This window comes from Oncorhynchus tshawytscha, unplaced genomic scaffold (genome assembly GCF_018296145.1).
Source record: "Oncorhynchus tshawytscha isolate Ot180627B unplaced genomic scaffold, Otsh_v2.0 Un_contig_2380_pilon_pilon, whole genome shotgun sequence".
In the NCBI taxonomy this organism is placed as follows: domain Eukaryota; kingdom Metazoa; phylum Chordata; class Actinopteri; order Salmoniformes; family Salmonidae; genus Oncorhynchus; species Oncorhynchus tshawytscha.
This window is the reverse complement of record NW_024609626.1, coordinates 180,677-202,282: the sequence shown is the minus strand read 5'-3', so window position 1 is coordinate 202,282 and position 21,606 is coordinate 180,677. Positions and strand designations below refer to the sequence as shown.

The window sequence follows — 21,606 nt, the reverse complement described above, 5'->3', positions numbered from 1 at the left end:
ACATTAATGCACTTAACGCGCCAATGTAAACTGAGATTTTTTGGATATAAATATGCACATTATCAAACAAAACATACATGTATCGTGTAACATGATGTCCTATGAGTGTCATCTGATGAAGATCATCAAAGGTTAGTGATTCATTATCTATATTTCTGCATTGGCTGTGTTTTTCTGTGACTTGGTGGTGACCTAACATAATCGTTTGTGGTGCTTTCGCTGTAAAGCCTTTTTGAAATCACACACTCTGGCTGGATGAACGAGAATGTTATCTTTAAAATGGTGTAACATACTTGTGTGCTTGAGGACTTTTAATTATGAGATTCTTGTTGTTTTGAATTTGGCGCCCTGCACTTTCACTGGCCATTGGCAGGGTGGGACGCTACCGTCCCGAATATCCCAGAGAGGTTAACCATTTCCAGCTACCATTAAGCTCTGTGTCGCTATTCACTAATTCACCACCGTGGGGGAAAACTCAGGGAAGTTCTCATAGGTTGACAGAAAAAACAGCCTCCATTTACAGGTTGCTTATGAGTGCAGTTCACACTACTTTTGGATTATAATTGTAAGGCTTGTTTGAATCACCTGCTTAATATAACGTTTGTGCCATCATCTCAAATAAACCGCTTTAGACTTTAAAAATACTAACTACAACCTGTAAAATGCTCTGTGGCTTTTCCATCAGCCTGACAGTGAGCATTTAGCATTCAAGCTAACAAGTGCTGCATCCAAAACAGGTATTTTGCTAGCAATTATCTTATAGACTGTTCAAGCAATAATCAAAACAACAATTGTAAGCATTTTGAGAATAGTGTTTTTGGTTAGAAGTACAAACCTGGTAAATCTAGACTGTTGAATGGTCCCAGTTGGTGAACAGTTTATTTAGTAATAACCTGGTAAATCTAGACTGTTGAATGGTCCCAGATGGTGAACAGTTTATTTAGTAATAACCTGGTAAATCTAGACTGTTGAATGGTCCCAGATGGTGAACAGTTTATTTAGTAATAACCTGGTAAATCTAGACTGTTGAATGGTCCCAGATGGTGAACAGTTTATTTAGTAATAACCTGGTAAATCTAGACTGTTGAATGGTCCCAGATGGTGAACAGTTTATTTAGTAATAACCTGGTAAATCTAGACTGTTGAATGGTCCCAGATGGTGAACAGTTTATTTAGTAATAACCTGGTAAATCTAGACTGTTGAATGGTCCCAGATGGTGAACAGTTTATTTAGTAATAACCTGGTAAATCTAGACTGTTGAATGGTCCCAGATGGTGCTCCTGTAAATGCATAAGAGCGTCTGCTAAATGACAAAAAAAGAATAAAACCAAAATACATTGATATGAAAAACTGGTTAAATATATACTGTATGCCCACCAGAGCTGTTGCCAGAGAATCTAATGTTAATTTCTCTACCATAAGCCGCTTCCAACATCGTTTTAGCGAATTTGGTAGAATTTCCAACAGGCTTCACAACCACAGAACCAGGACCTCCACATTCGTTTGAGACCAGCCACCCAGACAACTGATGAAACTGAACTTTTTCTGTCTGTAATAATAAAGACATTTTGTGGGGGGAAAACGTATTCTGCACGCCTGCCCAGTCAAGTGGAATCCCTAGATTATGGCCTAATGAATTTATTTCAATTGACTGATTTTTTTATATGAACTGTAGCTCAGTAAAATCGGTGAAATTCTTGCAAGTTACATTTATATTTTTGTTCAGTATTTAAGTGTCCCGAATGTATTTTTACTATGTTACGTCTAGTCTGTGAGACCAGGCTGTAAACCGAGGTAGTTGTGATCAATATGATGAACCAGTGTGAATGTAATAATGACAATGGACTTAGGAGTAATTTAGCGAACTGGTAGTGTTTTCATTTGACTTAGAAAGAGTAGGACCACGTCAATGTCAATTGATTGTAGCAATATACCTGAGAACACAGCGTTTAAGTCAGTCAGTACTCTCAAGTCAGACTGAGACATTCACCTGACGTCCGGGCAATCCATTCTTCTTTCCATAAATGAATGCAAAAGGAAAGCTGAAAGATGCTCTTTTCCCTAAACGTTATTTATTGTTTGGAGAGACAGGGTTCCATCCTCCCAGGTAGACGGGCTGGTGTAGGATCATTTAGGGCCAAAGTAGTGGGATGGTGTAGGATCATTTAGGGTTAAAGTAGTGGGATGGTGTAGGATCCTTTAGGGTTAAAGTAGTGGGATGGTGTAGGATCCTATAGGGTTAAAGTAGTGGGGTGGTGTTGGATCCTTTAGGGTTAAAGTAGTGGGCTGGGATGGTGTAGGATCCTTTAGGGTTAAAGTAGTGGGATGGTGTTGGATCCTTTAGGGTTAAAGTAGTGGGATGGTGTAGGATCCTTTAGGGTTAAAGTAGTGGGATGGTGTAGGATCCTTTAGGGTTAAAGTAGTGGGCTGGGATGGTGTAGGATCCTTTAGGGTTAAAGTAGTGGGATGGTGTTGGATCCTTTAGGGTTAAAGTAGTGGGATGGTGTAGGATCCTTTAGGGTTAAAGTAGTGGGCTGGTGTAGGATCCTTTAGGGTTAAAGTAGTGGGATGGTGTTGGATCCTTTAGGGTTAAAGTAGTGGGATGGTGTAGGATCCTTTAGGGTTAAAGTAGTGGGATGGTGTTGGATCCTTTAGGGTTAAAGTAGTGGGATGGTGTAGGATCCTTTAGGGTTAAAGTAGCGGGATGGTGTTGGATCCTTTAGGGTTAAAGTAGTGGGATGGTGTAGGATCCTTTAGGGTTAAAGTAGTGGGCTGGTGTAGGATCCTTTAGGGTTAAAGTAGTGGGATGGTGTTGGATCCTTTAGGGTTAAAGTAGTGGGATGGTGTAGGATCCTTTAGGGTTAAAGTAGTGGGATGGTGTTGGATCCTTTAGGGTTAAAGTAGTGGGATGGTGTAGGATCCTTTAGGGTTAAAGTAGTGGGATGGTGTAGGATCCTTTAGGGTTAAAGTAGTGGGGGATGGTGTAGGATCCTTTAGGGTTAAAGTAGTGGGATGGTGTATGGTGTAGGATCCTTTAGGGTTAAAGTAGTGGGATGGTGTAGGATCCTTTAGGGTTAAAGTAGTGGGATGGTGTAGGATCCTTTAGGGTTAAAGTAGTGGGCTGGGATGGTGTAGGATCCTTTAGGGTTAAAGTAGTGGGATGGTGTTGGATCCTTTAGGGTTAAAGTAGTGGGATGGTGTAGGATCCTTTAGGGTTAAAGTAGTGGGATGGTGTAGGATCCTTTAGGGTTAAAGTAGTGGGATGGTGTTGGATCCTTTAGGGTTAAAGTAGTGGGATGGTGTAGGATCCTTTAGGGTTAAAGTAGTGGGATGGTGTAGGATCCTTTAGGGTTAAAGTAGTGGGATGGTGTAGGATCCTTTAGGGTTAAAGTAGTGGGATGGTGTAGGATCCTTTAGGGTTAAAGTAGTGGGATGGTGTTGGATCCTTTAGGGTTAAAGTAGTGGGATGGTGTAGGATCCTTTAGGGTTAAAGTAGTGGGATGGTGTAGGATCCTTTAGGGTTAAAGTAGTGGGCTGGGATGGTGTAGGATCCTTTAGGGTTAAAGTAGTGGGATGGTGTAGGATCCTTTAGGGTTAAAGTAGTGGGATGGTGTAGGATCCTTAGGGTTAAAGTAGTGGGATGGTGTAGGATCCTTTTAGGGTTAAAGTAGTGGGATGGTGTAGGATCCTTTAGGGTTAAAGTAGTGGGATGGTGTTGGATCCTTTAGGGTTAAAGTAGTGGGATGGTGTAGGATCCTTTAGGGTTAAAGTAGTGGGATGGTGTAGGATCCTTTAGGGTTAAAGTAGTGGGATGGTGTAGGATCCTTTAGGGTTAAAGTAGTGGGATGGTGTAGGATCCTATAGGGTTAAAGTAGTGGGATGGTGTAGGATCCTTTAGGGTTAAAGTAGTGGGATGGGATGGTGTTGGATCCTTTAGGGTTAAAGTAGTGGGATGGTGTAGGATCCTTTAGGGTTAAAGTAGTGGGATGGTGTAGGATCCTTTAGGGTTAAAATAGTGGGATGGTGTAGGATCCTTTAGGGTTAAAGTAGTGGGATGGTGTAGGATCCTTTAGGGTTAAAGTACTGGGATGGTGTAGGATCCTTTAGGGTTAAAGTAGTGGGATGGTGTAGGATCCTTTAGGGTTAAAGTAGTGGGATGGTGTAGGATCCTTTAGGGTTAAAGTAGTGGGATGGTGTAGGATCCTTTAGGGTTAAAGGTGGGATGGTTAAAGTTAAAGTGGGATGGTGTAGGATCCTTTAGGGTTAAAGTAGTGGGATGGTGTAGGATCCTTTAGGGTTAAAGTAGTGGGATGGTGTAGGATCCTTTAGGGTTAAAGTAGTGGGATGGTGTTGGATCCTTTAGGGTTAAAGTAGTGGGATGGTGTAGGATCCTTTAGGGTTAAAGTAGTGGGCTGGGATGGTGTAGGATCCTTTAGGGTTAAAGTAGTGGGATGGTGTAGGATCCTTTAGGGTTAAAGTAGTGGGATGGTGTTGGATCCTTTAGGGTTAAAGTAGTGGGATGGGATGGTGTAGGATCCTTTAGGGTTAAAGTAGTGGGATGGTGTTGGATCCTTTAGGGTTAAAGTAGTGGGATGGGATGGTGTAGGATCCTTTAGGGTTAAAGTAGTGGGATGGTGTAGGATCCTTTAGGGTTAAAGTAGTGGGATGGTGTAAGATACTTTAGGGTTAAAGTAGTGGGATGGTGTGTAGGATCCTTTAGGGTTAAAGTAGTGGGATGGTGTAGGATCCTTTAGGGTTAAAGTAGTGGGATGGTGTAGGATCCTTTAGGGTTAAAGTAGTGGGATGGTGTAGGATCCTTTAGGGTTAAAGTAGTGGGATGGTGTAGGATCCTTTAGGGTTAAAGTAGTGGGATGGTGTAGGATCCTTTAGGGTTAAAGTAGTGGGATGGTGTAGGATCCTTTAGGGTTAAAGTAGTGGGATGGTGTAGGATCTGGGATGGTGTAGGATCCTTTAGGGTTAAGTAGTGGGATGGTGTAGGATCCTTTAGGGTTAAAGTAGTGGGATGGTGTAGGATCCTTTAGGGTTAAAGTAGTGGGATGGTGTAGGATCCTTTAGGGTTAAAGTAGTGGGATGGTGTAGGATCCTTTAGGGTTAAAGTAGTGGGATGGTGTAGGATCCTTTAGGGTTAAAGTAGTGGGATGGGATGGTGTAGGATCCTTTAGGGTTAAAGTAGTGGGATGGTGTAGGAGGGGATGGTGTAGGATCCTTTAGGGTTAAAGTAGTGGGATGGTGTAGGATCCTTTAGGGTTAAAGTAGTGGGATGGTGTTGGATCCTTTAGGGTTAAAGTAGTGGGATGGTGTAGGATCCTTTAGGGTTAAAGTAGTGGGATGGTGTTGGATCCTTTAGGGTTAAAGTAGTGGGATGGTGTAGGATCCTTTAGGGTTAAAGTAGTGGGATGGTGTAGGATCCTTTAGGGTTAAAGTAGTGGGATGGTGTTGGATCCTTTAGGGTTAAAGTAGTGGGATGGGATGTGGTGGATCCTTTAGGGTTGGGATGGGGATGGTGTTGGATCCTTTAGGGTTAAAGTAGTGGGATGGTGTAGGATCCTTTAGGGTTAAAGTAGTGGGATGGTGTAGGATCCTTTAGGGTTAAAGTAGTGGGATGGGATGGTGTAGGATCCTTTAGGGTTAAAGTAGTGGGATGGTGTAGCATCCTTTAGGGTTAAAGTAGTGGGATGGTGTAGGATCCTTTAGGGTTAAAGTAGTGGGATGGTGTAGGATCCTTTAGGGTTAAAGTAGTGGGCTGGGATGGTGTAGGATCCTTTAGGGTTAAAGTAGTGGGATGGTGTAGGATCCTTTAGGGTTAAAGTAGTGGGATGGTGTAGGATCCTTTAGGGTTAAAGTAGTGGGATGGTGTAGGATCCTTTAGGGTTAAAGTAGTGGGATGGTGTTGGATCCTTTAGGGTTAAAGTAGTGGGATGGTGTAGGATCCTTTAGGGTTAAAGTAGTGGGATGGTGTTGGATCCTTTAGGGTTAAAGTAGTGGGATGGTGTAGGATCCTTTAGGGTTAAAGTAGTGGGATGGTGTAGGATCCTTTAGGGTTAAAGTAGTGGGATGGTGTTGGATCCTTTAGGGTTAAAGTAGTGGGATGGTGTAGGATCCTTTAGGGTTAAAGTAGTGGGATGGTGTAGGATCCTTTAGGGTTAAAGTAGTGGGATGGTGTAGGATCCTTTAGGGTTAAAGTAGTGGGATGGTGTAGGATCCTTTAGGGTTAAAGTAGTGGGATGGTGTAGGATCCTATAGGGTTAAAGTAGTGGGATGGTGTAGGATCCTTTAGGGTTAAAGTAGTGGGATGGTGTAGGATCCTTTAGGGTTAAAGTAGTGGGATGGTGTTGGATCCTTTAGGGTTAAAGTAGTGGGATGGTGTAGGATCCTTTAGGGTTAAAGTAGTGGGATGGTGTAGGATCCTTTAGGGTTAAAGTAGTGGGATGGTGTAGGATCCTTTAGGGTTAAAGTAGTGGGATGGTGTAGGATCCTTTAGGGTTAAAGTAGTGGGATGGTGTAGGATCCTTTAGGGTTAAAGTAGTGGGATGGGATGGTGTTGGATCCTTTAGGGTTAAAGTAGTGGGATGGTGTAGGATCCTTTAGGGTTAAAGTAGTGGGATGGTGTAGGATCCTTTAGGGTTAAAGTAGTGGGATGGTGTAGGATCCTTTAGGGTTAAAGTAGTGGGATGGTGTAGGATCCTTTAGGGTATGGGATGGTGTAGGATCCTTTAGGGTTAAAGTAGTGGGATGGTGTAGGATCCTTTAGGTTAAAGTAGTGGGATGGAGGATCCTTTAGGGTTAAAGTAGTGGGATGGTGTAGGATCCTTTAGGGTTAAAGTAGTGGGATGGGGATGGTGTAGGATCCTTTAGGGTTAAAGTAGTGGGATGGTGTAGGATCCTTTAGGGTTAAAGTAGTGGGATGGTGTTGGATCCTTTAGGGTTAAAGTAGTGGGATGGTGTAGGATCCTTTAGGGTTAAAGTAGTGGGATGGTGTAGGATCCTTTAGGGTTAAAGTAGTGGGCTGGGATGGTGTAGGATCCTTTAGGGTTAAAGTAGTGGGATGGTGTAGGATCCTTTAGGGTTAAAGTAGTGGGATGGTGTAGGATCCTTTAGGGTTAAAGTAGTGGGCTGGGATGGTGTAGGATCCTTTAGGGTTAAAGTAGTGGGATGGTGTTGGATCCTTTAGGGTTAAAGTAGTGGGATGGGATGGTGTAGGATCCTTTAGGGTTAAAGTAGTGGGATGGTGTAGGATCCTTTAGGGTTAAAGTAGTGGGATGGGATGGTGTAGGATCCTTTAGGGTTAAAGTAGTGGGATGGGATGGTGTAGGATCCTTTAGGGTTAAAGTAGTGGGATGGTGTAGGATCCTTTAGGGTTAAAGTAGTGGGATGGTGTAGGATCCTTTAGGGTTAAAGTAGTGGGATGGTGTTGGATCCTTTAGGGTTAAAGTAGTGGGATGGTGTAGGATCCTATAGGGTTAAAGTAGTGGGATGGTGTTGGATCCTTTAGGGTTAAAGTAGTGGGATGGTGTAGGATCCTTTAGGGTTAAAGTAGTGGGATGGGATGGTGTAGGATCCTTTAGGGTTAAAGTAGTGGGATGGTGTAGGATCCTTTAGGGTTAAAGTAGTGGGATGGTGTAGGATCCTTTAGGGTTAAAGTAGTGGGATGGTGTAGGATCCTTTAGGGTTAAAGTAGTGGGATGGTGTTGGATCCTTTAGGGTTAAAGTAGTGGGATGGTGTAGGATCCTTTAGGGTTAAAGTAGTGGGATGGGATGGTGTAGGATCCTTTAGGGTTAAAGTAGTGGGATGGTGTAGGATCCTTTAGGGTTAAAGTAGTGGGATGGTGTAGGATCCTTTAGGGTTAAAGTAGTGGGATGGTGTAGGATCCTATAGGGTTAAAGTAGTGGGATGGTGTTGGATCCTTTAGGGTTAAAGTAGTGGGATGGTGTTGGATCCTTTAGGGTTAAAGTAGTGGGATGGTGTAGGATCCTATAGGGTTAAAGTAGTGGGATGGTGTTGGATCCTTTAGGGTTAAAGTAGTGGGATGGTGTTGGATCCTTTAGGGTTAAAGTAGTGGGATGGTGTAGGATCCTTTAGGGTTAAAGTAGTGGGCTGGGATGGTGTAGGATCCTTTAGGGTTAAAGTAGTGGGATGGTGTAGGATCCTTTAGGGTTAAAGTAGTGGGATGGTGTAGGATCCTTTAGGGTTAAAGTAGTGGGATGGGATGGTGTAGGATCCTTTAGGGTTAAAGTAGTGGGATGGTGTAGGATCCTTTAGGGTTAAAGTAGTGGGATGGGATGGTGTAGGATCCTTTAGGGTTAAAGTAGTGGGATGGTGTAGGATCCTTTAGGGTTAAAGTAGTGGGATGGTGTAGGATCCTTTAGGGCCAAAGTAGTGGGATGGGATGGTGTTGGATCCTTTAGGGTTAAAGTAGTGGGATGGTGTAGGATCCTTTAGGGTTAAAGTAGTGGGATGGTGTAGGATCCTTTAGGGTTAAAGTAGTGGGATGGTGTAGGATCCTTTAGGGTTAAAGTAGTGGGATGGTGTAGGATCATTTAGGGTTAAAGTAGTGGGATGGGATGGTGTAGGATCCTTTAGGGTTAAAGTAGTGGGATGGTGTAGGATCCTTTAGGGTTAAAGTAGTGGGATGGTGTAGCATCCTTTAGGGTTAAAGTAGTAGGGATGGTGTAGGATCCTTTAGGGTTAAAGTAGTGGGATGGTGTAGGATCCTTTAGGGTTAAAGTAGTGGGATGGGGGGATGGTTAAAGTAGGGGATGGTGTAGGATCCTTTAGGGTTAAAGTAGTGGGATGGTGTAGGATCCTTTAGGGTTAAAGTAGTGGGATGGTGTAGGATCCTTTAGGGTTAAAGTAGTGGGATGGTGTAGGATCCTATAGGGTTAAAGTAGTGGGATGGTGTAGGATCCTTTAGGGTTAAAGTAGTGGGATGGTGTTGGATCCTTTAGGGTTAAAGTAGTGGGATGGTGTAGGATCCTATAGGGTTAAAGTAGTGGGATGGTGTTGGATCCTTTAGGGTTAAAGTAGTGGGATGGTGTAGGATCCTTTAGGGTTAAAGTAGTGGGATGGTGTAGGATCCTTTAGGGTTAAAGTAGTGGGATGGTGTAGGATCCTTTAGGGTTAAAGTAGTGGGATGGTGTAGGATCCTTTAGGGTTAAAGTAGTGGGATGGTGTAGGATCATTTAGGGTTAAAGTAGTGGGATGGGATGGTGTAGGATCCTTTAGGGTTAAAGTAGTGGGATGGTGTAGGATCCTTTAGGGTTAAAGTAGTGGGATGGTGTAGCATCCTTTAGGGTTAAAGTAGTAGGATGGTGTAGGATCCTTTAGGGTTAAAGTACTGGGATGGGATGGTGTAGGATCCTTTAGGGTTAAAGTAGTGGGATGGTGTAGGATCCTTTAGGGTTAAAGTAGTGGGATGGTGTAGGATCCTTTAGGGTTAAAGTAGTGGGATGGTGTAGGATCCTTTAGGGTTAAAGTAGTGGGATGGTGGGATGGTGTAGGATCCTTTAGGGTTAAAGTAGTGGGATGGTGTAGGATCCTTTAGGGTTAAAGTAGTGGGATGGTGTAGGATCCTTTAGGGTTAAAGTAGTGGGATGGTGTAGGATCCTTTAGGGTTAAAGTAGTGGGATGGTGTAGGATCCTTTAGGGTTAAAGTAGTGGGATGGTGTAGGATCCTTTAGGGTTAAAGTAGTGGGATGGTGTTGGATCCTTTAGGGTTAAAGTAGTGGGATGGTGTAGGATCCTTTAGGGTTAAAGTAGTGGGATGGTGTAGGATCCTTTAGGGTTAAAGTAGTGGGATGGTGTAGGATCCTTTAGGGTTAAAGTAGTGGGATGGTGTAGCATCCTTTAGGGTTAAAGTAGTAGGATGGTGTAGGATCCTTTAGGGTTAAAGTACTGGGATGGTGTAGGATCCTTTAGGGTTAAAGTAGTGGGATGGTGTTGGATCCTTTAGGGTTAAAGTAGTGGGATGGGATGGTGTAGGATCCTTTAGGGTTAAAGTAGTGGGATGGTGTAGGATCGTATAGGGTTAAAGTAGTGGGATGGTGTAGGATCCTTTAGGGTTAAAGTAGTGGGATGGGATGGTGTAGGATCCTTTAGGGTTAAAGTAGTGGGATGGTGTAGGATCCTTTAGGGTTAAAGTAGTGGGATGGGATGGTGTTGGATCCTTTAGGGTTAAAGTAGTGGGATGGTGTAGGATCCTATAGGGTTAAAGTAGTGGGATGGTGTAGGATCCTTTAGGGTTAAAGTAGTGGGATGGGATGGTGTAGGATCCTTTAGGGTTAAAGTAGTGGGATGGTGTAGGATCCTTTAGGGTTAAAGTAGTGGGATGGTGTAGGATCCTTTAGGGTTAAAGTAGTGGGATGGTGTAGGATCCTTTAGGGTTAAAGTAGTGGGATGGTGTAGGATCCTTTAGGGTTAAAGTAGTGGGATGGTGTAGGATCCTTTAGGGTTAAAGTAGTGGGATGGTGTTGGATCCTTTAGGGTTAAAGTAGTGGGATGGTGTAGGATCCTTTAGGGTTAAAGTAGTGGGATGGTGTTGGATCCTTTAGGGTTAAAGTAGTGGGATGGTGTAGGATCCTTTAGGGTTAAAGTAGTGGGATGGGATGGTGTAGGATCCTTTAGGGTTAAAGTAGTGGGATGGTGTAGGATCCTTTAGGGTTAAAGTAGTGGGATGGTGTAGGATCCTTTAGGGTTAAAGTAAAGTGGGATGGGATGGTGTAGGATCCTTTAGGGTTAAAGTAGTGGGATGGTGTAGGATCCTTTAGGGTTAAAGTAGTGGGATGGTGTAGGATCCTTTAGGGTTAAAGTAGTGGGATGGGATGGTGTAGGATCCTTTAGGGTTAAAGTAGTGGGATGGTGTAGGATCCTTTAGGTAGTGGGATGGTGTAGGATCCTTTAGGGCCAAAGTAGTGGGATGGGATGGTGTAGGATCCTTTAGGGTTAAAGTAGTGGGATGGTGTAGGATCCTTTAGGGTTAAAGTAGTGGGATGGTGTAGGATCCTTTAGGGTTAAAGTACTGGGATGGTGTAGGATCATTTAGGGTTAAAGTAGTGGGATGGGATGGTGTAGGATCCTTTAGGGTTAAAGTAGTGGGATGGTGTAGGATCCTTTAGGGTTAAAGTAGTGGGATGGTGTTGGATCCTTTAGGGTTAAAGTAGTGGGATGGTGTTGGATCCTTTAGGGTTAAAGTAGTGGGATGGTGTAGGATCCTTTAGGGTTAAAGTAGTGGGATGGTGTAGGATCCTTTAGGGTTAAAGTAGTGGGATGGTGTTGGATCCTATAGGGCCAAAGTAGTGGTATGGGTTGGTGTAGGATCTTATAGGGCCAAAGTAGTGGGATGGTGTAGGATCCTATAGGGCCAAAGTAGTGGGATGGGATGGTGGAGGATCTTATAGGGCCAAAGTAGTGGGATGGTGTAGGATCCTATAGGGCCCAAGTATTGGTATGGGTTGGTGTAGGATCTTATAGGGCCAAAGTAGTGGGATGGTGTAGGATCCTATAGGGCCAAAGTAGTGGTATGGGTTGGTGTAGGATCCTATAGGGCCAAAGTAGTGGGATGGGCTGGTGTAGGATCCTATATGGCCAAAGTAGTGGTATGGGTTGGCTCCCAAGTGGTGCAGCGGTCTAAGACACTGCATCTCAGTGATAGAGGTGTCCCTACAGACCCTGGGTCGATTCCAGGCTGTATCACAACCAGCCGTGATCGAGAGTACCATAGGGCGACGCACAATTGGCCCAACATCGTCCGGGTGTGGCCGTCATTGTAAATAATAACTTGTTCTTAACTGACTTGTTCAATAAAGTTTAAATAAATCATACATAAATAAAAAGGTTAATATATTGGGATTGGGGGATGGGTTAGATGGGTTTTGGGGGATGGTGTAGGGTTAGATGGGTTTTGGGGGATGGTGTAGGGTTAGATGGTGGTGCAATTTAACATTTTCTCCCTTCTTCAGTTGTCAAATTGTGCAAACCCCCCCTTCCCCCGAAAGGCAGCAATACAACGTCGTTGTGACGTTCCACTACTCCCTCCTTTCAAAGAGTGCGTCCTCCTTGCGGCTCTACGTCTTACAGGAACGCGCTCACTGGCCAAGCACACGCACTGTCGTGGATGCGAGGTCCGATCACTTCTGACACCAAAGACCAAGACTTGGCCCTGATTGTAACAACAACAAAAAATGGCCGATTTGATAGTGGGAGTGTGACTCCTTTACCGTGTGACTTTGCCCTTTAGTTCAACAACTGCATTGTGCTTCTGTTTTAAGACAGTAAGTTACTTACTGGGGTTAATCAGATCCTCCTCCTCTTCTTCCAATATACCAGTTATCTCTCCCTCCTCTCCAAAATCTGAATCCTCCTCTTTCTCGTCCTCTTCTTCTTTCACGGCAACATCCTCATCCTCTACTTTTGTTACTGTAACATCCTCCTCTTCCTCCTCCTCTTTTACGACAACATTCAGCCACAGACCTTCTTTCTCCGTCCAGCAGACCTCCTCTTCTTTATCAGGAGGAGAGTAGCTCAGTGAACTCATGGTCGGAGATGTTATCTATCTAGGCTAGTGAACTAAACCAGACAGCTACCTTCGGTGATGAATAACAACAATGTAAATATGAAAATAAATGGGATAACTAGCTAGACGACAGAAGTGAGTTTAAAACACAGTGGATAATATACATGAACGAGTCTAAAGAGCTTCAATGTTTCAGCTAGCAAGCTACCGAGGTGGCTGACCATTATCATGTAACTATAAAAGAACATGGCTGACTAGTTGGCTTATCACTAGTTATCACAGCCACAATGTCAACATTGGCTATCGTAAAAACAATATATGAAAACAAACATTACATTTTTTTTGTCTTCATTTAAGGTTAGGCATTATGTTAGGTTTAAAAATCTGGTTTTAATAAGAGAAGTTGTAGCATTGAGAATTGGGCGAGGTTTAGCCATAATTATGACTTTGTGACTGTGGTAACTAGTGACCACCGACTGGCTGTTGTTGTTTAAAGAAGAGTTCAGTTCACCTCCACGTCACATTCTGGCAGACTGGCCTGAAAGACTCACAGCGCCCTCTGCTGACTGGAGGGGGAGACGCAGTTGAGGGAATGTTTTATTTTATTTTCTGACTACAAGTTAAAACAATTTCAACGATTGGTTTTTTTAAATTTTAATTTCTCTCTCTTTCTCTCTTTGACCCTCTGTGTCCCTCTCTCTCCTTCTCTCTTTGACCTTTTCTCTCCCTCTCTATTTAACCCTCTCTCTCCCTCTCTATTTGACCCTCTCTCTCCCTCTCTCTTTGACCATCTCAATTTAAATTTAAGGGGCTTTATTGGCCTGAGAAGCATATTGCCAAAGCAAGTGAAGTAGATAATAAACAAAAGTGAAATAAACAATTACAAATGAACATCAAACATTACACTCACAAAAGTTCCAAAAGAATAAAGACATTTCAAATGTCATATTATGTCTATATTCAGTGTTGTAATGATAGTTAAAGTGCAAAAGGGAAGATAAATGAACATAAACAGGTTGTATTTACAACAGTGTTTGTTCTTCACTGGTTGCCCTTTTCTTGTGGCAACAGGTCACAAATCTTGCTGCTGTGATGGCACACTGGGGAATTTCACCCAATAGATATGTGAGTTTTTCAAAATTGGATTTGTTTTCAAATTCTTTGTGGGTCTGTGTAATCTGAGGGAAATATGTGTCTCTAATATGGTCATACATTTGGCACGAGGTTAGGAAGTGCAGCTCAGTTTCCACCTCATTTTTTGGGCAGTGTGCACATAGCCTGTCTTCTCTCGAGAGCCATGTCTGCCTTTGGCGGCCTTTCTTAATAGCAAGGCTATGCTCAGAGTCTGTACATAGTCAAAGCTTTCCTTAATTTTGGGTCAGTCACAGTGGTCAGGTATTCTGCCACTGTGTACTCTCTGTTTAGGGCCAAATAGCATTCTAGTTTTCTCCGTTTTTTTGTTAATTCTTTCCAATATGTCAAGTAATTATCTTTTTGTTTCTCATGGTTTGGTTGGGTCTAATTGTGTTGCTGTCCTGGTGCTCTGTGGGGTCTGTTTGTGTTTGTGAACAGAGCCCCAGGACCAGCTTGCTTAGGGTGCTCTTCTCTAGGTTCATCTCTCTGTAGGTGATGGCTTTGTTATGGAAGGTTTGTGAATCGCTTCCTTTTAGGTGGTTGTAGAATTTAACGTCTCTTTTCTAGATTTTGATAATTTGCGGATATCGGCCTAATTCTGCTCTGCATTCATTATTTGGTGTTTTACGTTGTACACGGAGGATATTTTTGCAGAATTCTGAATGCAGAGTCTCAATTTGGGGTTTGTCCCATTTTGTGAATTCTTGGTTGGTGAGCGGACCCCAGACTTCACAACCTTAAAGGGCATTGGGTTCTATAACGGATTCAAGTATTTTTAGTCAGATCCTAATTGGTATGTCCAATTTTATATTCCTTTTGATGGCGTACAAGGCCCTTCTTGCATTGTCTCTGGACAAGTGTCCCGAAATCGGGACAGATGCTTCTCAATATGTGATATTTGTCTAGAATGGCGTTGTAAACAAAAAACAACTTTCCGGGACATAGACATGTCTTATATGGTCAGAAAGCTTAAATTCTTGTTGATCTAACTGCAGTGTCCGATGTATAGTAGCTATTACAGCGGGGGGGAAATACCATGCTATTGTTTGAGGCACAACAACAAAACACTTATCATGGCGACTGGTTTGATACATTCACCTCTGACAGTAAATAATCTACTTACATTCAGTAATCTTGCTCCGATTTGTCACCCAGAGGGTCCCAGAGATAACATGTAGCATTGTTTTGTTCGATAAAAGATAAACTTTTTTATATACTAACACGATCAGTGTTCAAAGCTGTCATCAAGGCAAAGGGTGGCTACTTTGAAGAATCTAAAATATATTTAGATTTGTTTAACACTTTTTTATTCCATATGTGTTATTTCATAGTTATGATGTATTCTACAATGTAGAACATAGTAAAAATAAAGAAAAACCATTGAATGAGTAACTTTTTACTTGTACTATATATATATATATATATATAGTCCTGTGGCATATAATATATTAGTATAGTCTATGTGCCTTACAGCCTATTGATCCACATATTTCAACATAAAACTAGTGGATAAATGAAGATAGCTCACTCAGGCCGTTTACCATTGTCTACTTAAGGGAGCGGCTCTCCCATAAACACCAATGCGATAGCAGCTGGGTATGGTCTACATAGTTCATTGACTTTTCATTGAAACAGAGACAAAATGAGGGAGTGGGATGTCTCACTTCCTCTTCCATCTCTCTGGTGAAGCGAAAAGACAAAACTAGCCAGTTATAGAATATTGTGTTGTAGGACAGCTGAGCTGTCTGAAGACAGAGCATTCAACCTCCAGGAGTTGATATCGTTTCCATGGTAACATGTATTTACATGACGTGCTAAAACAGCCTTCATTTTTGACTTAGGTAAAACCTTAGGTAAAACCATTTGACTTAGGTAAAACCTTAGGTAAAACCATTTGACTTAGGTAAAACCTTAGGTAAAACCATTTGACTTAGGTAAAACCTTAGGTAAAACCATTTGACTTAGGTAAAACCTTAGGTAAAATACTTAGGTAAAACCATTTGACTTAGGTAAAACCTTAGATATAACCATTTGACTTAGGTAAAATCTTAGGTAAAACCTTAGGTAAAACCATTTGACTTAGGTAAAACCTCAGGTAAAACCATTTGACTTAGGTAAAATCTTAGGTAAAACCGTAGGTAAAACCATTTGACTTAGGTAAAACCTTAGGTAAAACCATTTGACTTAGGTAAAACCTTAGGTAAAACCTTAGGTAAAACCATTTGACTTAGGTAAAACCTTAGGTAAAACCTTAGGTAAAACCATTTGACTTAGGTAAAACCTTAGGTAAAACCTTAGGTAAAACCATTTGACTTAGGTAAAACCTTAGGTAAAACCATTTGACTTAGGTAAAACCTTAGGTAAAACCATTTGACTTAGGTAAAACCTTAGGTAAAACCATTTGACTTAGGTAAAACCTTAGGTAAAACCATTTGACTTAGGTAAAACCTTAGGTAAAACCTTAGGTAAAACCATTTGACTTAGGTAAAATCTTAGGTAAAACCTTAGGTAAAACCATTTGACTTAGGTAAAACCTTAGGTAAAACCATTTGACTTAGGTAAAACCTTAGGTAAAACCATTTGACTTAGGTAAAACCTTAGGTAAAACCTTAGGTAAAACCATTTGACTTAGGTAAAACCTTCTAAAAGCACTAGGTAAAACCAGGTTGACTTAGGTAAAACCATTTGACTTAGGTAAAACCTTAGGTAAAACCATTTGACTTAGGTAAAACCTAGGTAAAACCATTGACTTAGGTAAAACCTTAGGTAAAACCATTTGACTTAGGTAAAACCTAGGTAAAACCATTTGACTTAGGTAAAACCTAGGTAAAACCTTAGGTAAAACCATTTGACTTAGGTAAAACCTTAGGTAAAACCATTTGACTTAGGTAAAACCTTAGGTAAAACCATTTGACTTAGGTAAAATCTAGGTAAAACCTTCTTAGGTAAAACCATTTGACTTAGGTAAAACTTCCCTTAGGTAAAACCATTTGACTTAGGTAAAACCTTAGGTAAAACCTCCCATTTGACCTAGGTAAAACTATAACAAAACATTCCTTAGGTAAAACCTAAAACCATTTGACTTAGGTAAAATCTTAGGTAAAACCTTAGGTAAAACCATTTGACTTATCAAAAGGCAGGTCCTAACCATTTGACTTAGGTAAAATCTTAGGTAAAACCTTAGGTAAAACCATTTGACTTAGGTAAAACCTTAGGTAAAAACCATTTGACTTAGGTAAAACCATTTGACTTAGGTAAAACCTATAAAACCATTTGACTTAGGTAAAATCTTAGGTAAAACCTTCTTAAAACCATTTGACTTAGGTAAAACCTTAGGTAAAACCATTTGACCTTCTTAAAACTTAGGTAAAACCTTAGGTAAAACCATTTGACTTAGGTAAAACCTTCTTAAAACCATTTGACTTAGGTAAAACCTCAGGCCCAGTTTGACCTTAGGTAAAATCTTAGGTAAAAGGCAGGTAAAACCATTTGACCTTCTTAACAGCACTATCAACAAGGCAGGTCCTAAGGCCCTAGGTTCTACCTTCTTAAAACCACTATCAACAAGGTAAAACCTTAGGCCCTAAAACCTTCTTAAAACACTATCAACAAGGCAGGTCCTAAGGCCCTAGTTTCTACCTTCTTAAAAGCACTTCAACAAGGCAGGTCCTACAGGCCCTAAAACCTACCTTGACTAGGTAAAAGACAGGTAAAACAGGACTTAGGTAAAACCTTCTTAAAACCATTTCACTTAGTTTCTACCTTCTTAACAGCACTAAACAAGGAGGTCCTAGAGGCTGTCCTAGTTTCTACCTTCTTAACAGCACTATCAACAAGGCAGGTCCTACAGGCCCTAGTTTCTACCTTCTTAACAGCACTATCAACAAGGCAGGTCCTACAGGCCCTAGTTTCTACCTTCTTAACAGCACTATCAACAAGGCAGGTCCTACAGGCCCTAGTTTCTACCTTCTTAACAGCACTATCAACAAGGCAGGTCCTACAGGCCCTAGTTTCTACCTTCTTAACAGCACTATCAACAAGGCAGGTCCTACAGGCCCTAGTTTCTACCTTCTTAACAGCACTATCAACAAGGCAGGTCCTACAGGCCCTAGTTTCTACCTTCTTAACAACACTATCAACAAGGCAGGTCCTACAGGCCCTAGTTTCTACCTTCTTAACAACACTATCAACAAGGCAGGTCCTACAGGCCCTAGTTTCTACCTTCTTAACAGCACTATCAACAAGGCAGGTCCTACAGACCCTAGTTTCTACCTTCTTAACAGCACTATCAACAAGGCAGGTCCTACAGGCCCTAGTTTCTACCTTCTTAATAACACTATCAACAAGGCAGGTCCTACAGGCCCTAGTTTCTACCTTCTTAACAGCACTATCAACAAGGCAGGTCCTACAGGCCCTAGTTTCTACCTTCTTAACAGCACTATCAACAAGACAGGTCCTACAGGCCCTAGTTTCTACCTTCTTAAACAACACTATCAACAAGGCAGGTCCTACAGGCCCTAGTTTCTACCTTCTTAACAGCACTATCAACAAGGCAGGTCCTACAGGCCCTAGTTTCTACCTTCTTAACAGCACTATCAACAAGGCAGGTCCTACAGGCCCTAGTTTCTACCTTCTTAACAGCACTATCAACAAGGCAGGTCCTACAGGCCCTAGTTTCTACCTTCTTAACAGCACTATCAACAAGACAGGTCCTACAGACCCTAGTTTCTACCTTCTTAACAGCACTATCAACAAGGCAGGTCCTACAGGCCCTAGTTTCTACCTTCTTAACAGCACTATCAACAAGGCAGGTCCTACAGGCCCTAGTTTCTACCTTCTTAACAGCACTATCAACAAGGCAGGTCCTACAGGCCCTAGTTTCTACCTTCTTAACAGCACTATCAACAAGACAGGTCCTACAGGCCCTAGTTTCTACCTTCTTAAACAACACTATCAACAAGGCAGGTCCTACAGGCCCTAGTTTCTACCTTCTTAACAGCACTATCAACAAGGCAGGTCCTACAGGCCCTAGTTTCGACCTTCTTAACAGCACTATCAACAAGGCAGGTCCTACAGGCCCTAGTTTCGACCTTCTTAACAGCACTATCAACAAGGCAGGTCCTACAGGCCCTAGTTTTGTCACTCCTTGACTACTGTTCAGTCACAAAAAAAGCACTTAGGATATTTGCAATTGGCTCAGAACAGGGCAGCACGGCTGGCCCTTGGATGTACACAGAGAGCTAATATTAATAATATGCATGACAATCTCTCCTGGCTCAAAGTGGAGGAGAGATTGACTACATCACTATTTGTGAGAGGTATTGACATGTTTAAAGCACCGAGCTGTCTGTTTGAACTACTGGCAAACAGCTCGGACACTCATGCATACCCCACAAGACGTGTCACCAGAGGTCTCTTCACAGTTCCCAAGGCCAGAACAGTCTATGGGATGCGCACAGTACTACACAGAGCCATGACACCATTGAACTCTATTCCACATCAGGTAACTGATGCAAGCAGTAGAATCAGATTTTTTTTAAACAGATACAAATACACCTTATGGAACAGCGGGGAGCAACACAAACACAAGACACATGCATACATACACACAATAACATAAGCACTGTACACACACGTACACATGGATTTAGCACTGTGGTAGTGGATTAGGGGCCTGTGTTGTGAAATCTGTTGTGAATGTATTGTAATATTTTAAAATTGTATAACTCCCTTAGTTTTACTGAACCTCAGGAAGAGTAGCTGCTGCCTTGGCAGGAACTAATGGGGATCCATAATAAACCCCAGGAAGAGTAGCTCCTGCCTTGGCAGAAACTAATGGGGATCCATAATAAACCCCAGGTAGAGTAGCTGCTGCCTTGGCAGGAACTAATGGGGATCCATAATAAACCCCAGGAAGAGTAGCTGCTGCCTTGGCAGGAACTAATGGGGATCCATAATAAACCCCAGGTAGAGTAGCTGCTGCCTTGGCAGGAACTAATGGGGATCCATAATAAACCCCAGGAAGAGTAGCTGCTGCCTTGGCAGGAACTAATGGGGACCAATAATAAACCCCAGGAAGAGTAGCTGCTGCCTCGGCAGGAACTAATGGGGATCCATAATAAACCACAGGAAGAGTAGCTGCTGCCTCGACAGGAACTAATGGGGATCCATAATAAACCTCAGGAAGAGTAGCTGCTGCCTTGACAGGAACTAATGGGGATCCATAATAAACCCCAGGAAGAGTAGATGCTGCCTTGGCAGGAACTAATGGGGATCCATAATAAACCCCAGGAAGAGTAGCTGCTGCCTTGACAGGAACTAATGGGGATCCATGCCCCAGGTAGAGTAGCTGCTGCCTTGGCAGGAACTAATGGGGATCCATAATAAACCCCAGGAAGAGTAGCTGCTGCCTTGGCAAACTAATGGGGATCCATAATAAACCCCAGGAAGAGTAGCTGCTGCCTTGGCAGGAACTAATGGGGACCAATATTAAACCCCAGGAAGAGTAGTTGCTGCCTTGGCAGGAACTAATGGGGATCCATAATAAACCCCAGGAAGAGTAGCTGCTGCCTTGACAGGAACTAATGGGGATCCATAGTAAACCCCAGGAAGAGTAGCTGCTGCCTTGACAGGAACTAATGGGGATCCATAATAAATACAAATACTTCCTATTCTTGAAGACTGGAAATCTGACAGACAGTTTATTCTGTAGGCCTAAAGATACCGAATCGTATTATTATCTGTAGTAGAAAGCATTGGGTTAGAAGAAGCCCAAATGTTTAAAAAAAAAACTCATACAACATCCATTTATGGCCAGTTTATGTAAACTCTAACATTATTTTATCCTGCAATAGATGTATAAATAAATATCAATACAAAAACAGGTCAAACAAACAAAAGATACATCAGAACAAAAATAGAAAAATGCAACATGCAACAATTTCAAAGATTTTACTGAGTTACAGTTCATAGAAGGAAATCAGCCAATTGAAATAAATTCATTCATTCACATTAGGCTCTACTCTATGGATTTCACATGACTGGGACTACAGATATGCATCTGTTGGTCACAGATACCCTAAAAAACATTTGGGTGTGGATCAGAAAACCAGTCAGTATCTGGTGTGACCACCATTTGCCTTGTGCAGCACTACACATGTCCTTCGCATAGAGTTGATCAGGTTGTTGATTGTGGCCTGTGGAATGTTGTCCCACTCCTCTTCAATAGCTATGCGAAGTTGCTGAATATTGGTGGGAACTGGAACACAATGTTGCGCACGTGCATCCAGAGCATCCCAAACATGCTCAATGGGTGACATGTTGGGTGATTATGCAGGCCTTGGAAGAACTGGGACCTCTTCAGCTTCCAGGAATTGTGTACAGATCCTTGCAACATGTCGCTGTGCATTATCATGCTGAAACATGAGGTGATGGCGGCAGATGAATGGCACGACAATGGGCCTCAGGATCTAGTCACGGTATCTCTGTGCAGTCAAATTGCCATCGATAAAATGCAATTGTGTTCATTGTTAGCTTAAGCCTGCACATACCATAACCCCACGGGGCACTCTGTTCACAACCACTTGCCCACACGACACACTGTTTATGACATCATGGATTTTTTATTTATTTTACCTTTATTTAACTAGGCAAGTCAGTTAAGAACAAATTCTTATTTTCAATGACGGCCTAGGAACAGTGGGTTAACTGCCTGTTCAGGGTCAGAACGACAGATTTGTACCTTGTCAGCTCGGGGGTTTGAACTTGCAACCTTCCGGTTACTAGTCCAACACTCTAACCACTAGGCTACCCTGCCGCCCCAATGAATTCTAGAATATACCATATATCCTATAAACCTGGTTAAACTGTCATTATGACATCATGGATGAATTCTAGAATATACCATATATCCTAGGATGGTCTGTGGTTGTGAGGCCAGTT

General features: G+C 42.3%; 1 protein-coding gene across 2 annotated transcripts in view; it reads right to left on the bottom strand.

Moving 5' to 3' along the window:
• Positions 1-21,606, bottom strand: part of LOC112240362 (gastrula zinc finger protein XlCGF17.1) — a 41,755-nt gene that overhangs the window by 4,288 nt on the left and 15,861 nt on the right. The window contains exon 2 of one of the 2 annotated variants that reach the window (XM_042316427.1): positions 12,303-12,562. In XM_042316427.1, the coding sequence (XP_042172361.1) occupies positions 12,303-12,552 (250 nt within the window). In that variant the 5' untranslated portion in view covers positions 12,553-12,562. Of the gene's footprint in view, positions 1-12,302; positions 12,871-21,606 lie in introns of those variants that run through there. The other variant, XM_042316426.1, reaches the window with a different exon arrangement.